Source organism: Oncorhynchus nerka, linkage group LG7 (assembly GCF_034236695.1).
Source record: "Oncorhynchus nerka isolate Pitt River linkage group LG7, Oner_Uvic_2.0, whole genome shotgun sequence".
NCBI lineage: Eukaryota > Metazoa > Chordata > Actinopteri > Salmoniformes > Salmonidae > Oncorhynchus > Oncorhynchus nerka.
In genome coordinates, this window is record NC_088402.1 from 63,889,304 (window position 1) to 63,909,556 (window position 20,253).

General features: G+C 43.9%; 1 protein-coding gene and 1 pseudogene across 1 annotated transcript; both read right to left on the reverse strand.

Moving 5' to 3' along the window:
* Positions 1-668: 668 nt before the first annotated feature.
* Positions 669-10,583, reverse strand: LOC115132616 (UDP-glucuronosyltransferase 1A1-like; annotated as a pseudogene).
* A 2,355-nt stretch (positions 10,584-12,938) lies between these two features.
* LOC115132174 (serine/threonine-protein kinase pim-1-like) lies at positions 12,939-17,017 on the reverse strand. The gene is made up of 6 exons (XM_029664503.2): positions 16,617-17,017; positions 16,290-16,396; positions 16,091-16,141; positions 15,374-15,740; positions 14,821-14,997; positions 12,939-14,689 (listed from the first exon to the last, which is right to left on the reverse strand). Exons 1-6 carry the CDS (start codon positions 16,696-16,698, stop codon positions 14,508-14,510), a joined length of 966 nt encoding a protein of 321 aa, XP_029520363.1. The 5' UTR covers positions 16,699-17,017; the 3' UTR covers positions 12,939-14,507.
* Between the last annotated feature and the right edge of the window lie 3,236 nt (positions 17,018-20,253).

The window sequence follows — 20,253 nt, forward strand, 5'->3', positions numbered from 1 at the left end:
TAGCCTATGCCTATGCCTATGCCTATGCCTATGCCTATGCCTATGTTTATGCCTATGCCTATGCCTACGTTTAGCCATTTGTTTCTTTGTTCATGATCTACCAACTCTCTGAGGAGACAATGGGGCCAGATTGACTATCCTTTAAGAACAAACACACACAACAGCCACTTTGACCTGGATGTTATCTCGCCCTCTCTGTCCCTGGCAGTGCTGTTGTCTACTCTGCCTGTGTGTTTTATCCTGCTGTCATCAGAGCTCTTTGTTATTGTTCGCTCGGTGCCACACATTCCAGGAGTTGGGTCATCAAACAGACGGACACACAGGTCACTCCCAATGGGCTGCATTTCCCGCAAGGCTCTGGCTGTATTCCACTTTACTTCCTGGACTGCAGCAGTGGAAAATGAACTGTGTTTGTTCCCGACAAAAGTTGCTCTAGGGGTCAGGATATGTATTATTCCAGTGAACACTAAGCAGACAGTTTTTGGTCATAGGTTTCCTTTCTCAGAAATGGCTCCGCATGACTCCCAAAAGCTGACAAAGAATTGTACCTATTTTCTCCATGAATGACTCCACTGTTTGTTTCCTTGCCAGTGTGCTCACATTCTTGGACAAATTATTGGCAAAGGTAGTTGAGAACGCTTGAGAGAATGGTTGTAGTGGATTAGCCTTCAACTCTGATCACGGACTAAAAGCAAACTATTGGAGTTAACAAGCTGGTTACACAAGTGGCCCAGATAGCTGGGCACTGTGGTGAGAGTGGCAGAGACTGCAGACAGAGGCGCCAGGTCAGGAAGGAATGACAGGAAGTGGGTCATGACAGGGTGGAAGTGGGTCACAGTGCTCCAGCTCTGCATGAGAGAACAGGGAAGGACAACAGCACTGAGACAGGACTCGGAGTAGCTTCCCTGCCTTACTCACTTTCCTGCTGCAATCCCTACACCACTCTGTTTTGTCCATAGACTGTAAAAAATAAACTGTCAAATCATTTAGTGATTCCTCTTAAAGCAGCAGTGGTGGAAACACAGTTGCCATGACAACAGTTATAACTAAGATGATGAGCAGGGTGAAGAGATCCAGGCAGGGGTACTGAATCCAGCTGCCCTCACATGACCTGCTCCTTTGTGCCTCTTAATAAACTCAGTCCAGAAGATCGCCAGGTTAAAGGGATTATCAGGACAGTTCTTATGTACGGCCCAAAGCTTCCTAGTCTACTCCTTGTACGTTTTGTCATTGATTATCTTATTAAGGGCCTTCAGAATTTTGTCTGAGGTCACATCATTAATACTGAGGACTTTTCCCATGCCTTGTGCTGCCATGCGCTGCACGTTGCCACACTGGTCACCAAAAAAGGGCATCATCACCATGGGCACACCGTTGCAGATCCCCTCGTGGATCCCATGTGGATCCCTCCATGTGTGATGAAGGCCTTGACGGTGGGATGGCCCAATGGACCGTTCTGGGGGAGCCAGCTCATCACCTTGACATTCTCTGGAGGATTTTCAGGCACAGCTCCAATGTATCTCCACACAACTCGTTGAAGAACCTGCCGGAAGACATCAAAGAACTGTTGAGCTTTCTCAGCTGGCGGTGAGAAATCGAAGTGCATGAACCAAATCGATGTCTTGCTCATCAGCTGTGGAATAGTCGTCTCCCTATGTAGGACATCTGAGGCGATGGCATTGACTCCTGAGTACAGGTATCTGCAAGACGGGCTCAAGCAGGGCCAACAGGAAGTTGACACTCTTCTGTCTCAAGGTCATGTGGTCTGTGTAGTGTAAGGGGACATAGGAGGCAGGGAATGGGCACTGGCTGGCCTCAAACTCTACACCACACAGGGGGAAGTTATGGATGAAGAGAGAGTCTCCAACGATGATACCAACAGGCTAAAAGGGATCGGTTTGCATCAGCTTCTTGTTATATAGGAGGTTTGTTACAGGCATGCTGGATGTAGTGCCTAAGCACTGTCAGGGTTTGCATCAGCTTCTTGTTATATAGGAGGTTTGTTACAGGCATGCTGGATGTAGTGCCTAAGCACTGTCAGGGTTTGCATCAGCTTCTTGTTATATAGGAGGTTTGTTACAGGCATGCTGGATGTAGTGCCTAAGCACTGTCAGGGTTTGCATCAGCTTCTTGTTATATAGGAGGTTTGTTACAGGCATGCTGGATGTAGTGCCTAAGCACTGTCAGGGTTTGCATCAGCTTCTTGTTATATAGGAGGTTTGTTACAGGCATGCTGGATGTAGTGCCTAAGCACTGTCAGGGTTTGGTAGTAATGCCACACAGGGAGGTCAGGGTGATGTAGTGCTGTGAAGGCCCCTGCTGCTACCCCTGAAATCACCACCACCACCCTGTGTCCCCTCCGTCCAAGCTCCTCCACCACGCTCCTCATCCCAGTCCAGTGGCTGCCGTTCATCACAAGCAGCTTCCCAATCTGAGGGAAGACCAGATGGAGGCAGAGCAGCTGCCCTCAGAAACACTCCTCCTTCAGCCGTAGGATAGAGTGGTCACTACACTTGGTTACACTACAGAATAGAGGGAACTATACAGACAGTCAGTCAGAATCGTGAGTGAAAAGTAGCCGACAATTGACAGTGTAGTTTCACTGTGTTACTGTGGATTTAATTACATTTTTAAATAGAAAAAAGTTCCGTCAAGAGTTTGGGAGAAGTTTGAGAGGAGCATACACGTTACACACATTAAAATTGAAGTGGAGTTTAGGATGATGTGTTGCAATGGGCTGAATCAGAATCAGCCGTTTGCATTTACCGATATGCCCAGTTTACTCCCTTTCCTGAAAACAAATGCATATTGGGAATGTTAGTGTTTCCTAATATGTTGTTTGATTTTTGAAGAAAGGCCACCAGTCTTGTCAGTAATGCCAGTTGTCAGCATATCAATAAAGAACCCTTCAGGGAACCTCCCCCACAGTCTACAAACAGGGCTCTGTCATGGGTGTAAAGTCCAGCACAGACAACAGAGCAACTAGAACACCAAGGGATTTGGATGTCTCTTTTTCTTTAGCTTCAAAGCTCTGTTACTACGTTATCTCTCTTTATTGCGTGTTTTCCCCCTGATACTAGCACATTTCCTTGTCCACGTGTTCATGCCAGTGATTTGGCAGAGGACCTTTAGAGTAGATCTGTTAAGTGCAGATAATATTGTTGCATCCCCCTGGAGACAAAGGTCTGTGCCAGCGTGCTTCACTCCTTTTTCTCAGTCATCCCAGTGTGATAACATCCTGTCCTAACGACTGGAGCGGCTGGCTGAGAGGAGAAAGACAGACAGGAACCCATCCGGCCCATCACACTACCATTGACCTGAATGTGTTCTGGAGGTAGGCTGTAGCCTCAGAGGAACAAATGTGTTACAGCCACACGAGTCAAGGTTCAATTCCTGTTGTCAACTTTTAAGTTCTTCATTATTGTAAATTGGAACTTTCCTAACCCCAACTTCCTCTTCCACTATCTTAATGAGTAATAAAAGACTTGAATGAAACTCTCAAAAAGCCTAAGAATTCAGTTACAGGGGCACATTCCTTGGAAGACTTTGTATACGTGGTACTTATCATAAATAGCCATGTAATTGTATGACAAAGTACATGTTAGCTTGACTGTGAAAACCACAAATGGAAAACAACAAGCAGAAGCAAGTATTGACACATCAGCATCTCCGCAACTACTCTCACAGGAATGAGGAAGTGAGTGATGCACTAGTTTACGGGAAATTAGTGGGAGGGGTTGATGGGAATGCATGGGGGTGGTTATGGGGATGACTATGACAAATATTTCAACAGAGAGAGAGGAAGAGAGAATAGTAAGGTAGAATGCCATAAACAATTGTAGCCAGAGGAAGCTGGTAGGAGGAGCTACAGGAGTACAGGCTCATTGTAATGGCTGGAATGGGACCAATAGACAATAGACTATAGACCAATAGACCTTCCAACAAAGACTATTCTAGGGTTGAATATGGTGTTTTGCTGATGTGTCCAGCATGCCACCAAAAGCCGTTCTAAACGTAATGTTCATACAGCTTAGGAGTTCACTGTCATTCAAAACTCTGAAAACTCTCTCAGGACTCTATTCAATCTATATTGCTGAAGTGTTACAGATTGCACAATAGAAATGTAAAAGTCATTTCTGATTGAGCCGGCATATGCAGCCTTTACCGTGAACGTGGTCTCCGCTAAAGCGAGAACATTACCTTTAAATTTCAATCATGCTGTAACTCTGAACTTCCATGACACGGATTGAATAGAGCCCTCGGTGAGGTTTCCAAAGCAATTGTACATAAACAAAGATCTAAAAGACAAGACAACCCGTCAATAACATCTCCTCTTGTATATAAACAATGTTATTTACAAATGGATGAGTCCAAGGGGTGAGTCAACAGGCTCATGCTGACAGTTGCCGTTCAGACTATTGATGTGTGTCTCCCTCCCTCTGCCTCAGAAGGGGAGTGACAGGAATCTGCTTGTGGTCTGGTCACCACGCCCTCCCCTCTGCTCTGCGCTCCATGTCATCCTGTTTGCCTGTTTGCTTGAGAGAGAAAGCTGACCTTTCCCTTAATAGCCAATCTGGCCAACACAATGTGTGGAGCTGTGAGTCAGGCAGCAGGAATGCAGCACTCCCCGCAGGCGGAGATAGGGACACTGCAGGTAGCGCCCGCCCCAAGGAGTTAGGGTCACCCTGAGACGTTTCATTCCTGCCTTGGAAACCTCTGAGGCATGCTGTAGGCAAACACTGACTTAGTCATCTCCCACACTATAGCCAGCCTTCCTCTCAGGCAGCTCTCCCATGTACTGGCTTGTTGCAGTAGGAGGGTTGCTGGCTGGCCAACCGTTGGATCCGTCACAGATGTGAAAGTGCTGGGGTGGATAGCTGGGATAGCTGTCCGCCCTCTCTAATTAGTCTGACTCATTCACAAAAATGTGAGAACAACTGCCATGCCTTGAACAAGTGCAGCTAGAAACTCTGCGGTACAGTTGATTATATCTAACATTCACAGAGGAGAGTATAAAGCATGAGATGTGAGCCAAATAAAAATTGCAGCATTTGATACACTTATGGTGGGAAACAGTTTTGAATGTTTTTTTTAAGAGCAGACGCTTTGCAGAGTGTATTTGAGATCCAGGCCACACATGCAGGCAGTGATGAGGACCAGGATCACTGACTAGTATAACACCCTGCTATACAGGGAGAGACGGATCACACTGACCTTACAGAGCACTGTGCTCCAACGGAATGACTTCCACTCCCTCAGTGCAGTGTGTGTGTGTGTGTGTGTGTGTGTGTGTGTGTGTGTGTGTGTGTGTGTGTGTGTGTGTGTGTGTGTGTGTGTGTGTGTGTGTGTGTGTGTGTGTGTGTGTGTGCAAAACTTGACAGGATCACATCAGTGATTCAACAAACTCAAGTCGAGTATAGCGGGAAAATAAGCGACAGGTGAGCGAGCGAGTGAAAAACAAATGTTTTGGGCAGCATACAAAACATACCTTGTGAAAGCACATCCCTTAAAGTAAATGTTAAGCAGCTAATTATACAGGGGTGTTCCTGTGTTCATGTTGTGTATGATGTCCAAAACAATCGACAGCCAGGACTCGTCAGGCCATATTATGACTATCAATTTTGGATTGTTGCCTGTGTTTGGAAATATGGTATATATGCGTGTTTCTTGAGTTCTTCAGAAGAAGTTCTTGAGAAAGATTTGGGAGGCGGGGGTTCCTGCAACAGCTGGAGTTTCTCTCTGTTTCCCAATAACTGTTTTGCAAGGAGTGGTATACAGGAATGAGCATGTAGAAGGCAGTGGAGGCTGCTGAGAGGAGGACGGCTTATAATAATGGCTGGAAACGAGTGAATGGAATGGATGTATTTGATACCATTCCACCAATTCCGCTCCAGCCGTTTCCACGAGCCCATTCTCCTTAATTATGGTGCCACCAACCTCCTGTAGTAGCTGCAAATAATCAGCCATAAACAATGGTCAGAGTTCAACAGATATAATTTAAGATGAACAATACTGTTAACACAACACTATTAACTCATGCATTTTCCGAGAGCGAGAGAGCGAGTCGAAACAGCAGGTCCGAGACAAGGTAGATCATCCGGTGTAACAGGTGAGGGTTCCACAGCCGCAGGCAGAACAGCAGCAACTGTATCAGCAGCACGACCAGGTAGACTGGGACAGCCAGGAGTCGTCAGACCAGGTAGTCCTGAGGCATGGTCCTAGGGCTCAGGTCCTCCGGGGGGGGGAGAGAAAGAGGGAGACAGAAGAGAATTAGAGAGAGCATGCCTAAGATCACACAGTACAACAGGTAGGACAGGAGACATTGAGGTCACACAATACACCAGAGAGGACAGACTGTCCCTAGCCCACCGGGGCATAAACTATTGCGGCATAGATACTGGGGACTGAGACAGGGGGGGGTCGGGGAACACTGTGGCCCCATTCAAAGATACCCCTAGACAGGGCCAACCAGGCAGGATATAACCCCACCCAATTGGCCAAAGCAAAGCCCCCACACCACCAAATGTATATCAACAGGACACAAACTTACCACCCTGAGACAAGGCTGAGTATATAGCCAACAAAGATCTCCCCCCCACACAAGCCCAAGGGGTCACAAAACTTGACAGGAAGATCACATCAGTGATTCAACAAACTCAAGTCGAGTATAGCGGGAAAATAAGCGACAGGTGACATACAATGCATTCAGACATTTCGTTACATTACTGCCTTATCCTAAAATTGATTTTTTTTAAAGAATTATTCATCAACCTACACACAATACCCCATAATGACAGAGCCAAAACAGGTTTTAGAAGAAAAAAAATTGCAAACTGAAATACATTATTTACATACAGTTGAAGTCAGAGGTTTACATACACCTTAGCCAAATACATTTAATCTCAGTTTTTCACAATTCCTGACATTTAATCCTAGTAAAAATTCCCTGTTTTAGGACAGTTAGGATCATCACTTAATTTTAAGATTGTGAAATGTCAGAAAAATAGTAGAGCGAATGATTTATTTCAGCTTTTAATTCTTTCATCACATCAATTTTGGCCCTTCCTCCTGACAGAGCTGTTGTAACTGAGTCAGGTTTGTAGACCTCCATGCTCGCACACGCTTTTTCAGTTCTGCCCATACATTTTCTACAGGATTGAGGTCAGGGCTTTGCAATGGCCACTCCAATACCTTGAGTTGCCATTACAAAGTTGTCCTTAAGCCATTTTGCCACAACTTTGGAAGTATGCTTGGGGTATTTGTCCATTTGGAAGACCCATTTGCAACCAAGCTTCAACTTCCTGACTGATGTCTTGAGATGTTGCTTCAATATATCCACTTAATTATCCTGCCTCATGATGCCATCTTTTTTGTAAAGTGCACCAGTCCCTCTTGCAGCAAAGCAAAGCACACCCACAACATGATACTGCCACCCCTGTGCTTCATGGTTGGGATGGTGTTGTTCGGCTTGCAAGCCTCCCCCTTTTTCCTCCAAACACAACGATGGCCAAACAGTTCTATTTTTGTTTCATCAGACCAGAGGACATTTCTCCACAAAGTACGATCTTTGTCCCCATGTGCAGTTGCAAACAGTAGTCTGGCTTTTTTTTATGGCGGTTTTGGAGCACTGGCTTCTTCCTTGCTGAGCGGCCTTTCAGGTTACGTCGACATATGACTTATTTTACTGTGGATATAGATTATTTCCTCCAGCATCTTCACAAGGTCCTTTGCTGTTGTTCTAAGATTGATTTGCACTTTTCGCACCAAAGCACGTTCATCTCTAGGAGACAGAACGCGTCTCCTTCCTTAGAGGTATGATGGCTACGTGGTCCCGTGGTGTTTATATTTGCGTACTATTGTTTGTACAGATTAATGTGGTACCTTCACGTGTTTGGAAATTGCTCCAAAGGATGAAGCAGACTTGTGGAGGTCTACAATATTTTTCCGGAGGTCTTGGCTGATTTCTTTGGATTTTCCCATGATGTCAAGCAAAGACGCACTAAGTTTGAAGGTAGGCCTTGAAATACATCCACAGGTACACCTCCAATTGACTCAAATGATGTCAGAAGCTTCTAAAGCCATGACATCATTTTCTGGAATTTTCCAAGCTGTTTAAAGGCACATTCAACTTAGTGTATGTAAACTTCTGACCCACTGGAATTGTGATTCAGTGAATTATAAGTGAAATAATCTGTAAACAATTGTTGGAAAAATTACTTGTGTCATGCACAAAGTAAGATGTCCTAACCGACTTGCCAAAACTATGGTTTGTTAACAAGATATTTGTGGAGTGGTTGAAAAACTAGTTTTAATGACTCCAACCTAAGTGTATGTAAACTTCTGACTTCAACTGTAGGTGTTCCTTTTGTCCAGGTGAGAAAGGGCAGTGTGGAGTGTGATTGAGATTGCGTCATCTGTGGATCTGTTGGAGCGGTATGCAAATTAGAGTGGGTCTAGGGTGTCCGGGAGGATGCTGTTGATGTGAGCCATTACCAGCCTTTCAAAGCACTTCATGGCTACCGACATGAGTGCCACAGGGCGGTAATCATTCAGTTAGGTTACCTTCGCTTCCTTGGGCAACCTAAGTGTATGTAAACTTACGACATCAACTGTAAGTACTCAGAGCCTCTGCTATGAGACTCGGGCGCTCAGGTGCATCCTGTTTCCATGGATCCTCCTTGAGATGTTTCTACAACTTGATTGGAGTCCACCTGTGGCAAATTCAATTGATTGGACATGATTTGAAAAGGCACACACCTGACTATATAAGGTTCCACAGTTGACAGTGCATGTCAGAGCAAAAACCAAGCTGTGAGGTCGAAGGAATTGTCCATAGAGCACCGAGACAGGATTTTGTTGAGCTACAGATCTGGGGAAGTGTACCAAAAAACATTTCTGCAGCACTGAAGGTCCCCAAGAACACAGTGGGCTCCATCGTTCTTAAATGGAAGAAGTTTGGAACCACCAAGACACTTCCTAGAGCTGGCCGCCCGGCCAAACTGAGCAATTACAGTAGAAGGGCCTTGGAGAGGGAGGTGACCAAGAACCACTCACTCTGACAGAGCTCCAGAGTTCCTCTGTGGAGATGTGAGAACCTTCCAGAAGGACAACCATTTCTGCAGCCCTTCACCAATCAGGCCTTTATGGTAGAGTGACCAGATGGAAGCCACTCCTCAGTAAAAGGTACATGACAGCTCGCTTGGAGTTTACCAAAAGGCACCTAAAGACTCTCAGACCATGAAAAACAAGATTTTCTGGTCTGATGAAACCAAGATTGAACTCTTTGGCCTGAATGCCAAGTGTCTCGTCTGGAGGAAACCTGGCACCATCCCTACGGTAAAGCATGGTGGTGGCAGCATCATTCTGTGGTGATGTGTTTCACCGGCAGAGACTGAGAGACTAGTCAGAATTGAGGGAAAGATGAACAGAGAAAAGTACAGAGAGATCCTTGATGAAAACCTGCTCCAGAGCATTCAGGACCTCAGACTGGGGCGGACGTTCACCTTCCAACAGGACAACGACCCTAAGCACACAGCCAAGACAATGCAGGAGTGGCTTCAGGACAAGTCTCTGAATGTCCTTGAGTGGCCCAACCAGAGTCCGGACTTGAACCCGATCGAACATCTCTGGAGAGACCTGAAAATAGCTGTACATTATGAGGTATTGTGTGTAGATTGAAGAAACAAAATCGATTTAATCCATTTTAGAAAAAAGGCTGTAACACAATGTGGAAAAGTCAAGGGGTCTGAATACTTTCTAAATGCACTGTATGTATGAATATGGTACAAAGATAATTGTGTTAACATATTTTGGAAAAGTTTACATTGCACAGTATATACTTACAGAAATAATCAACCTGAGAGAAAATTGGGTTATTTTATTCTCAAACAGTCCCTCACTGTAGATTGGCTTTGTCCTGCTATTGTGATGACTCAATCCAAAATGCATATTTTCCCCATTCAAAGGAGCTCCATAGGTGAGGAGTGAATGAGTCATCGATTCTCCATCCATGCAAATACAACACCCTTATTTGACTCTCATTGTAAAACAGGTTTGCATGATTTTCCCTTCCTCAGTTCAGCGAATGAGTAGGCTCCTTCATTGACTGAGTTCTATCAGTCCCATCACAAGGCAGACAGCAGCACTTTATGGGGAAAAACAAAAATGGTGGCAAGATGAAAGGTTTCATGGCAGAGATTCCATGTTTCCATGTTTGTGTATCATATTTGACATTATAGACTTTGTTGGAGTTAAAAATACATTGCCTTTCTGTATGATGTTAATATTCAAAGCAGCCACCCACATGTCAATTGTAGTACACCCCCAGATTCTCAGAACTTATATAACTATGCCATCTAAAGGAAATGTTCTGTGGTTTTGATGATATCTCTACTACAGGCAAATGTTTTCCAGGTAGAGGATGCATACAGATAGAGGGTTAGACAAGTGTTGAGAAATATGTCAGTGAGATAAACCAAAGTGCAATGGCTTAAAAACCACAATACAGTGTTCGTTTACAGTAATACCCAGGCCACATGGTCATACAGGTCCTCTAGCTGGGCTTTGGACATGTACTGAAGCATGCATAAGCCAATAAGGTATAGTGAGCAAGGATAGGCAGAGGATTACAGAGGCTTGGGGAGCGTGACCCCCATGGCGGGTGGGGAGAGAGGAGGGGCCAGGTCGGCAAAGCTGGGGTCTGGAGAAGGGGCAGGGCAGAAGACCACATGCTGGGCCATCTCTGCTCAAGGAATTAAGATGAGGGCATGCCTGGCTACGTAGGTGTATTTGAATACTTACTAAACAAACCACCTAAATTTGTGACAAAATTGTCTACCTAGAGGTACATAGATGTTGTCTCTACTGAAATACAAAATGCGAATGCTTACAGATATGGACTACTAGACCTTCGTAGATGCATCTACTCTGCCTTCTGAGATGATGTTTGTAAAGTTGTGATAACAGATTTGCAGACTGAGGCCAGGACCCCCGCGGTATAATCGCCTTTTATTAAACGTAACCTGCTTTCTAGATAAACCCTTAAGAACATAAATCAAAGTTTTTTAGCTTGACTTATAAAGAGACTAATGAAATCTGGACCATGTCTCCTTGTCAACTTTGCACACTGCTGCTCATGCTCCCGTTTGATTTGATTTCTAACAACATTTTGACCCTTAGGTCTTTATCAGGCATCCATATCCCAGGTGGGGGTGAAAGGTCCTATATATAGGGGTGGTACTCAGTGACATCACTTCCTGAAACAGGAGGTAAAAATATATAACATAGGTTCACAATATTAACATTCAATGTATCGAAATATATGATCATACACATGAAATGTGATCAATATGTACTGTAATATACACTACCGGTCAAAAGTTTTAGAACACCTACTCATTCAATGGTTTTTCTTTATTTTTTACAAATTTCTACATTGTAGAATAATAGTGAAGACATCAAAACTATGAAATAACACATATGGAATCATGTAGTAACCAAAAAAGTGTGAAACATATATTTCATATTTGAGGTTCTTCAAATAGGCCACCCTTTGCCTTGATGACAGCATTGCACTCTTGGCATTCTCTCAACCAGCTTCACCTGGAATGCTTTTCCAACAGTCTTGAAGGAGTTCCCACATATGATGAGCACTTGTTGGCTGCTTTTCCTTCACTCTGCGGTCCGACTCATCCCAAACCATCTCAATTTGGTTGAGGTCGGGGGATTGTGGAGGCGAGGCCATCTGATGCAGCTCTCCATCACTCTCCTTCTTGGTCAAATAGCCCTTACACAGCCTGGAGGTGTGTTGGGTCATTAATAGTCCCACCAAGCCCAAACCATATGGGATGGTGTCGTGCCTTGACTATCATGAATGTGTTTGACTGTTATTCTATAAAATAATTACATACCACGTTCAATTATTATGCAATTAAATTAATCATATAACAATTAATTAAGTAGTAATCTGGGGCACCACGGGAAAACGTATTTAACGAGTTACTATCTCCTGAATTAAACTCTTGTAAGGTATATTCATATCTATAGATAAGTCACTTATTAATGTATTTTTACCACGTCTCATTCTGAATGTCGCATAATCCTATAAATCTGCATAAACCCTAGTCTCCATGATGAATCAGCGATACACAAATTGGCTTAATTATTTATTTACTAACTAAATAATCACACAGAATTACATGAACACACAAACAGAATAGACAATCTACACATAGGTTACTACATAATGCAATTACATACTACATAATGCAGTTGTTGAGATGTCTGTTACTTGAAATCTCTGAAGAGTTTATTTGGGCTGTAATTTCTGAGGCTGGTAACTCTAATGAACTCTACAGAGGTAACTCTGTCTTCCATTCCTGTGGCGGTCCTCATGAGAGCCAGGTTCATCATAGCGCTTAATGGTTTTTGCGACTGCACTTGAAGAAACTTTCAAACTTCTTTACATTTTCCGTATTGACCGACCTTCATGTCTTACAGGACTATTTGCTTATTTGAGCTGTTCTTGCCATAATATAGACGTGGTCTTTTACCAAAAAATTTACCAAATTTTACCAAATCTTCTGTATACCACCCCTACCTTGTCACAACACAACTGATTGACTAAAACACATAAATATATGACAGGTGTGGTTCACCTACAACTCCAGAAAGTACCTGGATGTGCGTATGTTCGTCAGCTTTTGTCCTTGTCAACTTTGACATATGGTAATAGTCTACACCCCACTTCTTACACACGAAAGAGTTGAGCTATGTGAACTCTTGAGCAGGTGTGGAGCAGTGGTGGCAACTTCTCTTGTTATTCATTCACGTCAATCTAATTCACACCTGAAATAGGATTGGGTTTTAAGCTATTTTTTCACTTGTGTTTGTAATTGAAATTACCAGGCTCCTGAAGTAAAACAAGTGGGGGCCAAAAGTCAAGGTTCAAAAAATATTTATTGAAATCGTATAAAAATAGTTCATATAATTTACAATTCTAATTTGGATGAAAACAAAACAAACTAAGCTGCAATCATGCAACAAGAGGTGAAAACAATGTTGATGTATGACACATACTTGCTTACTCAGAACATTGTCAATTCATCCAAATCAACAGCAGACACAACTAACAGTTACCATCAGTAGACTTTCAACATACATTAAAATGGAAGTGCTTTGAAGGTTATTTACACACACATACATAAACATCTGCTCAGAAGATTTCAAGCCATAAATATGGTCAAAATACATTTAAATAATCTGTGGGCCCTTCAACAACTGTGGAATGAAATATACAGCCGAAATTCTCTATAAATAAATAAATAAATCCACACAGCTCGAGTGAGAAATCACACAAATATTATTCACAATAGCCTTATTCCTAGCCTGTAAGGTGAAAGATAGACATGTTTACTCGAACAAAAAAGCATTTAGTATTTTAGTGTGGCGCTTTGCATTACTGTGTGCATTCACGTCTGGGTGAGTGGTAGTTGTGTGTAGACAGGCGTTAAAAGCTCGGAGGTGGATGCAGGAGAGTGAGGTAAGTCTTCCGGTTTTTGTTTGCACAGGTTTGTGTGTACTATAGGAGGTTCTCTGGCTGCTGTCGGTATTGGAAAATGGCAAAGGATTTACTGATCTAGTCCTATAAGACAAAAGCAGGAAATAAAACCTTGTAAAGTAAAAAAAGAAGAAAAGTGACATGTTGGCTTCATGAAATTCAAGTATTTCCAGGGTCCCCAACAATCTGACACACCAAAGGCACTTCGATTTGCTCCTCTTTGCTTCCTGTGACACCCACTCATCAGTGAGGCGGGGCAGAGTACAATGGCTGGTTGGTAGCTAGCTAGTTATGTAACAAAGACGGTCCACTTGTTCATGCCTTCAGCAGAACAAATCACATGAATAGGGATGGACTTCGTCCTTTCTGGTGTACATACTCTCACACCACAGCCAATATTACAGAGCAAGTCCTTCGTAGGGGTGAGAATGGCTTTTGATATTACAGTGTCCAATTAAGTAGCCATTAAAGATGTTACGTTTTCATCCAAAGTCCAAAAGGAGAGTGAACAGGTGGGGTCTGGCCACAAGAGAAAGAGATATTTAAATTAAAATGTAACTTCCTTCTGTATAGTCCATATTGTCTTTGGTGTACAGCCACGTCAGTCCTCTGTTCTACTAGTCTCAGTCAGTGCAGTGATACAGTCATTGGGCCACCACGGTGGTGAACGCAGTAGGCTCGTGACTGATGCTGTGCAGTCTGATCTCTGTGCTCTGCTCTACTAGTCTCGGTCAGTGCAGTGATACAGTCATTGGGCCACCACGGTGGTGAACGCAGTAGGCTCGTGACTGATGCTGTGCAGTCTGATCTCTGTGCTCTGTTCTACTAGTCCCGGTCAGTGCAGTGATACAGTCATTGGGCCACCACGGTGGTGAACGCAGTAGGCTCGTGACTGATGCTGTGCAGTCTGATCTCTGCTCTACTAGTCTCGGTCAGTGCAGTGATACAGTCATTGGGCCACCACGGTGGTGAACGCAGTAGGCTCGTGACTGATGCTGTGCAGTCTGATCTCTGTGCTCTGCTCTGCTGAGGACACACTGCTCTGCATCCATGGGTGATTGATGATGTCCTCAAACGATGGCCTCTCAGCAGGCCTCAGGGACAGGCACAACTTTATCAACTGCTGGCACTCTGGAAGAAGAATGGGATAATGGTTAGTCAGTGCTTAGACTGGTCACCCAATGACTAATACATGAGCAATATATTTCACTGGTGTAGCTTATTAGGTTTTAGGATGTTTTGTTCCAGTTATTGGGGCTCACCTGTGGAGATTCTTCGTCTGAAGAGCACCTGGCCTTGTACAATCTCCTCGTCCTGCTCGAAGGGGATATCTCCACACACCATGTCATACAGCAGGACACCCAAAGACCAAACAGTTGCTGACCGCCCATGGTACCGATGGTATTTGATCCATTCAGGTGGACTGTACACTCTAGTGCCTTTTGATAGAGAAATAACAATAACGGTTCAATTCAAAGATGTGCTCAATTCCTATGAAGAAATACTAGCACAGAACGCTTTCAAAAATGGACACAAAAAATAAACATTAAGGACTGATTAAATAAATCTGTGATTATATGGATTAAACATTGATAAATAATCACTGCGTGCCTTCTATTGAGGTCAAGCGCCAGTGAGCGTGACAGTAGGGTGTGTGAGAGTGAATGTGTGGGAGGAGAGCCTGACATGTGACAATGTTTATAAACTTTGAGTTGTAAAAATGCACTTTCCCTCCAAAGGGTGGCGCCAAAATCAACACATCCAGCTAACCACTAAAACGGACTATGATTAGAGTATATCAACGAGGATGCTTACCATCGAAGTCGGTGTAAACAGTGTCTTTGAGCAATGCCCCGGATCCGAAGTCAATAAGCTTCATTTCGCCCGTCTGAAGATCAATGAGGATGTTTTCATCTTTGATGTCCCTGTGTACAACCCCACAGTTGTGGCAGTGTCGTACGGCTTCAAGAACCTGACAGAAAAAGTTCTTTGCCAGCTCCTCTGGTAAAGCACCTTTCTCAGTGATGAAATCAAAAAGGTCCTTGACCTTCTCCGGCCTTTCCATGACAATAATAAAGCTGTCAAGACGCTCGTACCAGTCCAGCATCTTTATCACGCCCCGAGCTCCATTCCCAACTTTCTTCATGAGTAGAATCTCCATGGGGACACGAGAGCCATTTGGCTGAAAATAAAATTGAAATCTGGTTAATTTCTGCCGCCAATAGTGGGAAGGCAATAATAAACATGTCGTCCCCCACGAATGATGCAGCTCCCCCCGGGCCAATTGTGATATGGCATGTGACCAACATTTCTGTTAATTACTATAGCTCCCGTCTTGGGTCACAGTTTAATTTTGTATGATGCCAGATCTCTATGGCAATATGAATCATTCACCCGTTTCATTAAAATCGTGCCAGTGCGGTCTTGAGATATCGCTTGTGACGAACGAATGGAGCCAGATCCACAGTCCCCTGGATAACAACATACTATACATGTATTCAAACTAAAATGCACAACCAAAAGCATCCTTACCAGCTCTCCCCACTCCGAGACCCGATCCTTAGCCACATGTTTGACAGCAACCTGCGTGTGAAAAAAAAAGGATCAAATCAATTAAACCTGATATTAGACGAGAAAATATGCAAAGATATGAATTGATTAGCCAACTTGTATTTAAAAGATATATTTAAAGAATGCGACGGTTGACAATAAAAATTTAAGAAATACTAACCAGTGCTCCATCTGAAATTCTTGTGCCAGAATACACAGTTCCAAAACCGCCACTTCCCAGCACAGAGCCAACCTGGTAAAGCTTCTCGAAAGGCTCCCTCTCTTTCCCTGTAAATATACAAGAACATACGATTAATACAACTCTTCCACATAGTTAGTGTAATGTTACATGTGTGAATACAAATATTTGAAATACACGAAAGGGAAACGGTTACTGTAGATTAGGTCAAATGGAAAATACAGTATTGGTAGCCTAGTAGCAAGGTAGCATTAATGTTACTCGTTAGCTAATAGCGAACCTCCATTTACAAGACAAGCGTCATCTAACCTTGGTGAACTTGAAGCTGGATTTTCGCCGGCATATCAACGGTGGAGATGTGAGCGAATGAGTTTAATTTAGACAGCAGCATTCCTGTAATCCACGAAATTGACGATTTATTCTACAAATATTCCGATCTGGGATCCAGTTCAACTATATCTGGCGCGTGACCCACGTTGCTGTAGGAAAAAAATGCGGCACCAATCCTCGTCTCATCCGGATCTTGCGAAAACTCGTTATTTGGTCCTTAAACGTAAACGCCTTCGTATCCAGTGAGTTGAAATATCGAGTAGCCCAATGATACAATATGACTATTGATATAGTCAATTACTTGTAAACAGTAAGCCAAATTGTAAAAGAAAAACAGCACCTCACGTTTTGCTAGGACACCGGCTCTTTGAATTTGAGGAAGGGCAGGGAAGGACAAATATATATCCATAGTAAATGGGAGTAGCCACCACAAGGTCGATCGTCATTCTGTTCTCCGCCCACCACGCAGTCTCCACCAATGGTAACCATTATAGACTATACAAACGCACGTCAATCATATAATAAAAATAAAGAATTAACGTGTAACCGGCTAGACTAGCCGTGGCGGGAATTAAAACGCGCCAAAAGAAGCCACATTTTCCTGCAGTTTAAAAGTAAACGCAAATTCAAGATCTAGGTGGAGCTAACCACTTGAATGAGAGATGCAGTTTGCCCATTAATGCGTGGTTACTTGCTGTTACTCAGTTATTATATTGTTTCATGCTTCAGTCTTTGGTGCAACATAGTTTTGAAAAAATAAAACAAAATATCAAATTAACTGCCTTTTACATTATATGAAATAGCTGATTTTGGCTACCCTAAATTAGATTAAGAGATTTAGAGTGTTTATTAGTGATATGCACAGGGTTGGAGATGTACATCCAGGGTACAGTTCTGTACAGGGTACAGCTCAGCTCCAACAGCGCAGGTCAAAGGGAGGAATGAAACAATACAAATAATAACAAAAGGACAGGGAAAATGTGTGTGTGGGGGGGGGCAGGTATCTGACTAGTGGTGTGGCTAATTATAAAATGTCCATTTGAAGGGGGCAGGGTAATTGTCCATTGAGGTTGGGGGAGGGGATGTCCATGGGGGACCGGCAATGTGGGAGAGGGGAGGGGTGGGAGTATGTAGCTGACTAGTGGTGGCTAGTCAGCAGCCTGATGGTCTGGGGGTAGAAGCTATTGGCCAGTCTTTCAGGTTTTGCCATGATATTCCTATACTGCCCACATCTGAGTGATGAAAGTGGGCAGAACAGTCCGTAGCTCGGGAGGCTAGGGTCCCAGATGATCTTCTTGGCCTTCTTGCGACACATGGTGTTGTAGTAGTTGTCCTGGAGGGCAGACAGTGAGCACCCAATTGTGGTGGAGTTTCCGTACCAGGCTGTGAGGGCCCTCAAGGACAGGCCAACTTTCTTCAACCTCCTCCTGTCCGTGTGGTTTGACCATTTCAGCTCCTCAGAGATGTGTACGCTGAGGAACATTACGTTTTTGACCATCTCCACAGCGGCCCTGTTGATGAGGATGGGGGCATGCCCAGCCTGGTTTCTCCTGAAGTAATTAATCAGATCCTTTATTTTGCTGATGTTGCTGGGGAGGTTTATCTTGCACCACGCCGTCAGATTGCCTTCCTCCTCGTCCTCTCGTCATTGTTGGTAATCAGGCCTACTACTGTGGTGTCATCAGCAAACTTGGAGTTAGACCTGTGTGAGGCCACGCAGTTGTGGTACACAGGGAGTACAGGAGGGGACTGAGGATGCACCCTTGTGGGGCCCCCATGTTGAGAAGGGAATATTTTGCATACCTTCACCACCTGGGCCATCATTAAGTCCAGGATCCAGTTGCATAGGGAGGAGTTCAGTTCCAGGGCCGGTGAGCTTAGAGGGCACTATGCTATTAAAGGCCAAGCTGTAATTGATGAACAACATCCTCACATATGCATTCCTTTTGTCCAGGTGTTGTGAGGGCAGTGTAATGGAGATTGCATCGTCTGAGAATCTGTTGGGGTGGTAGGCAAATTGGAAAAGATTGAGTGTGTTGGGGAGGGAGGAGTTGATGTGGTCATTGACTAACCTCTTAAAGCACTTCATGATGATGGAAATGAGTGCTACAGGTTTTTTTTTTTTTATGTAACTTTTATTTAACTTGGCAAGTCAGTTAAGAACAAATTCTTATTTACAATGACGGCCAACCCCGGGCCAATTGTGCTCCACCCTATGGGACTCCCAATCACAGCCGGATGTGATGCAGTCTGGATTCGAACCATGGACTGTAGTGACGCCTCTTACACTGAGATGCAATGCTGCGCCAGTTGGAAGTCATTCAGTTTAGTTACTTTCCTTTACTTTGGCACATTGATGATAGTGGACATCTTGAAGCAGGTGGGGATAACAGCCTGAGCTAGAGAGAGAGATTGAAAATGTCATAAAACACAACAGCTAGCTGGTCTGCACATTCTATAAGGGCGTGGCCGGCAGACTTGCGAGTGGTAACACGTTTGAATGACTTAAGTACGTCTTCCGTGGAGACCGTAAGCACAGCTCTTGTTGTCCTAAAGGGCTCTCCTCAGCAGCTCAGAGTTGTTATACTTGAAGCGTGAGAAGAAAAAAAAAGTGTTTACCTGGTCCAGTTGGGCGGCGCTGGTATCCGTGGACATGTCTTGCTTGTTTTTTTGTCATCTGTAAAGGCTATTCCAGAGTTCAGCCTATATGCATTATGTTATCCTGATGTCATGCTCTGCTGCAAGATTAGATTTTTAGGTCTTTACAAAAACAAAGTTCTGTCGCAGGGATACAATGAAGGCCTAGCCCTTTCTGTATCAGGATCTATGATTTTTAACCCCTGCTATAGGCTAGCCTATTCTTTTCACATTTGGACACTGACACTGACATGCCTAATGAGTTGAGAACGAATCAGTTCTTATTTGAACAATACATGTGTCTACTCGACAGTAAAGTGCTATGTAAAATAGCCGCATACCATGCATTCTTTCAAGTTGGGTGGCTGCATTTAGTCATTCGCAGGATGTGGAAAACTCGAGATGAAATAAATCCATAATTATGCTACTATCAGGCTTAAATGTAAAAGTTTACCTGAAACACAAATATGAAAAATTATGATTTTGTCATGTTGTGCCATATGGTAATTCAAAGCAAATAGCCCTAATTATCAAGGCGAGGCGAGGCGAGACAAGGCGAGACTCAGATGCAGACACAGGAAGCAGATGGTTGGAGTCTTACAATGTTTAATAATTCAAAGAGGTAGGCAAGAGAATGGTCATGGACAGGCAAAAAAGTCAAAACCAGATCAGAGTCCAGGAGGTACAGAGTGGCAGACAAGCTCGTGGTCAACGCAGGCAGGTACAGAGTCCAGAAACAGGCAAGGGTCAAAACCGGGAGGACTAGAAAAACGAGACTAGCAAAAAGGAGTACGGGAAAAACACACTGGTTGACTTGACTAAACATACATGACAAACTGGTACAGAGAGACAGGAAACACAGGGATAAATAAGTGACACCTGGGGGGGTGGAGACAATCACAGGAACAGGTGAAACAGATCAGGGCGTGACAGTACCCCCCCCGGGAAGCTACCTGGCGTTCTACCTGGCGCATACCTG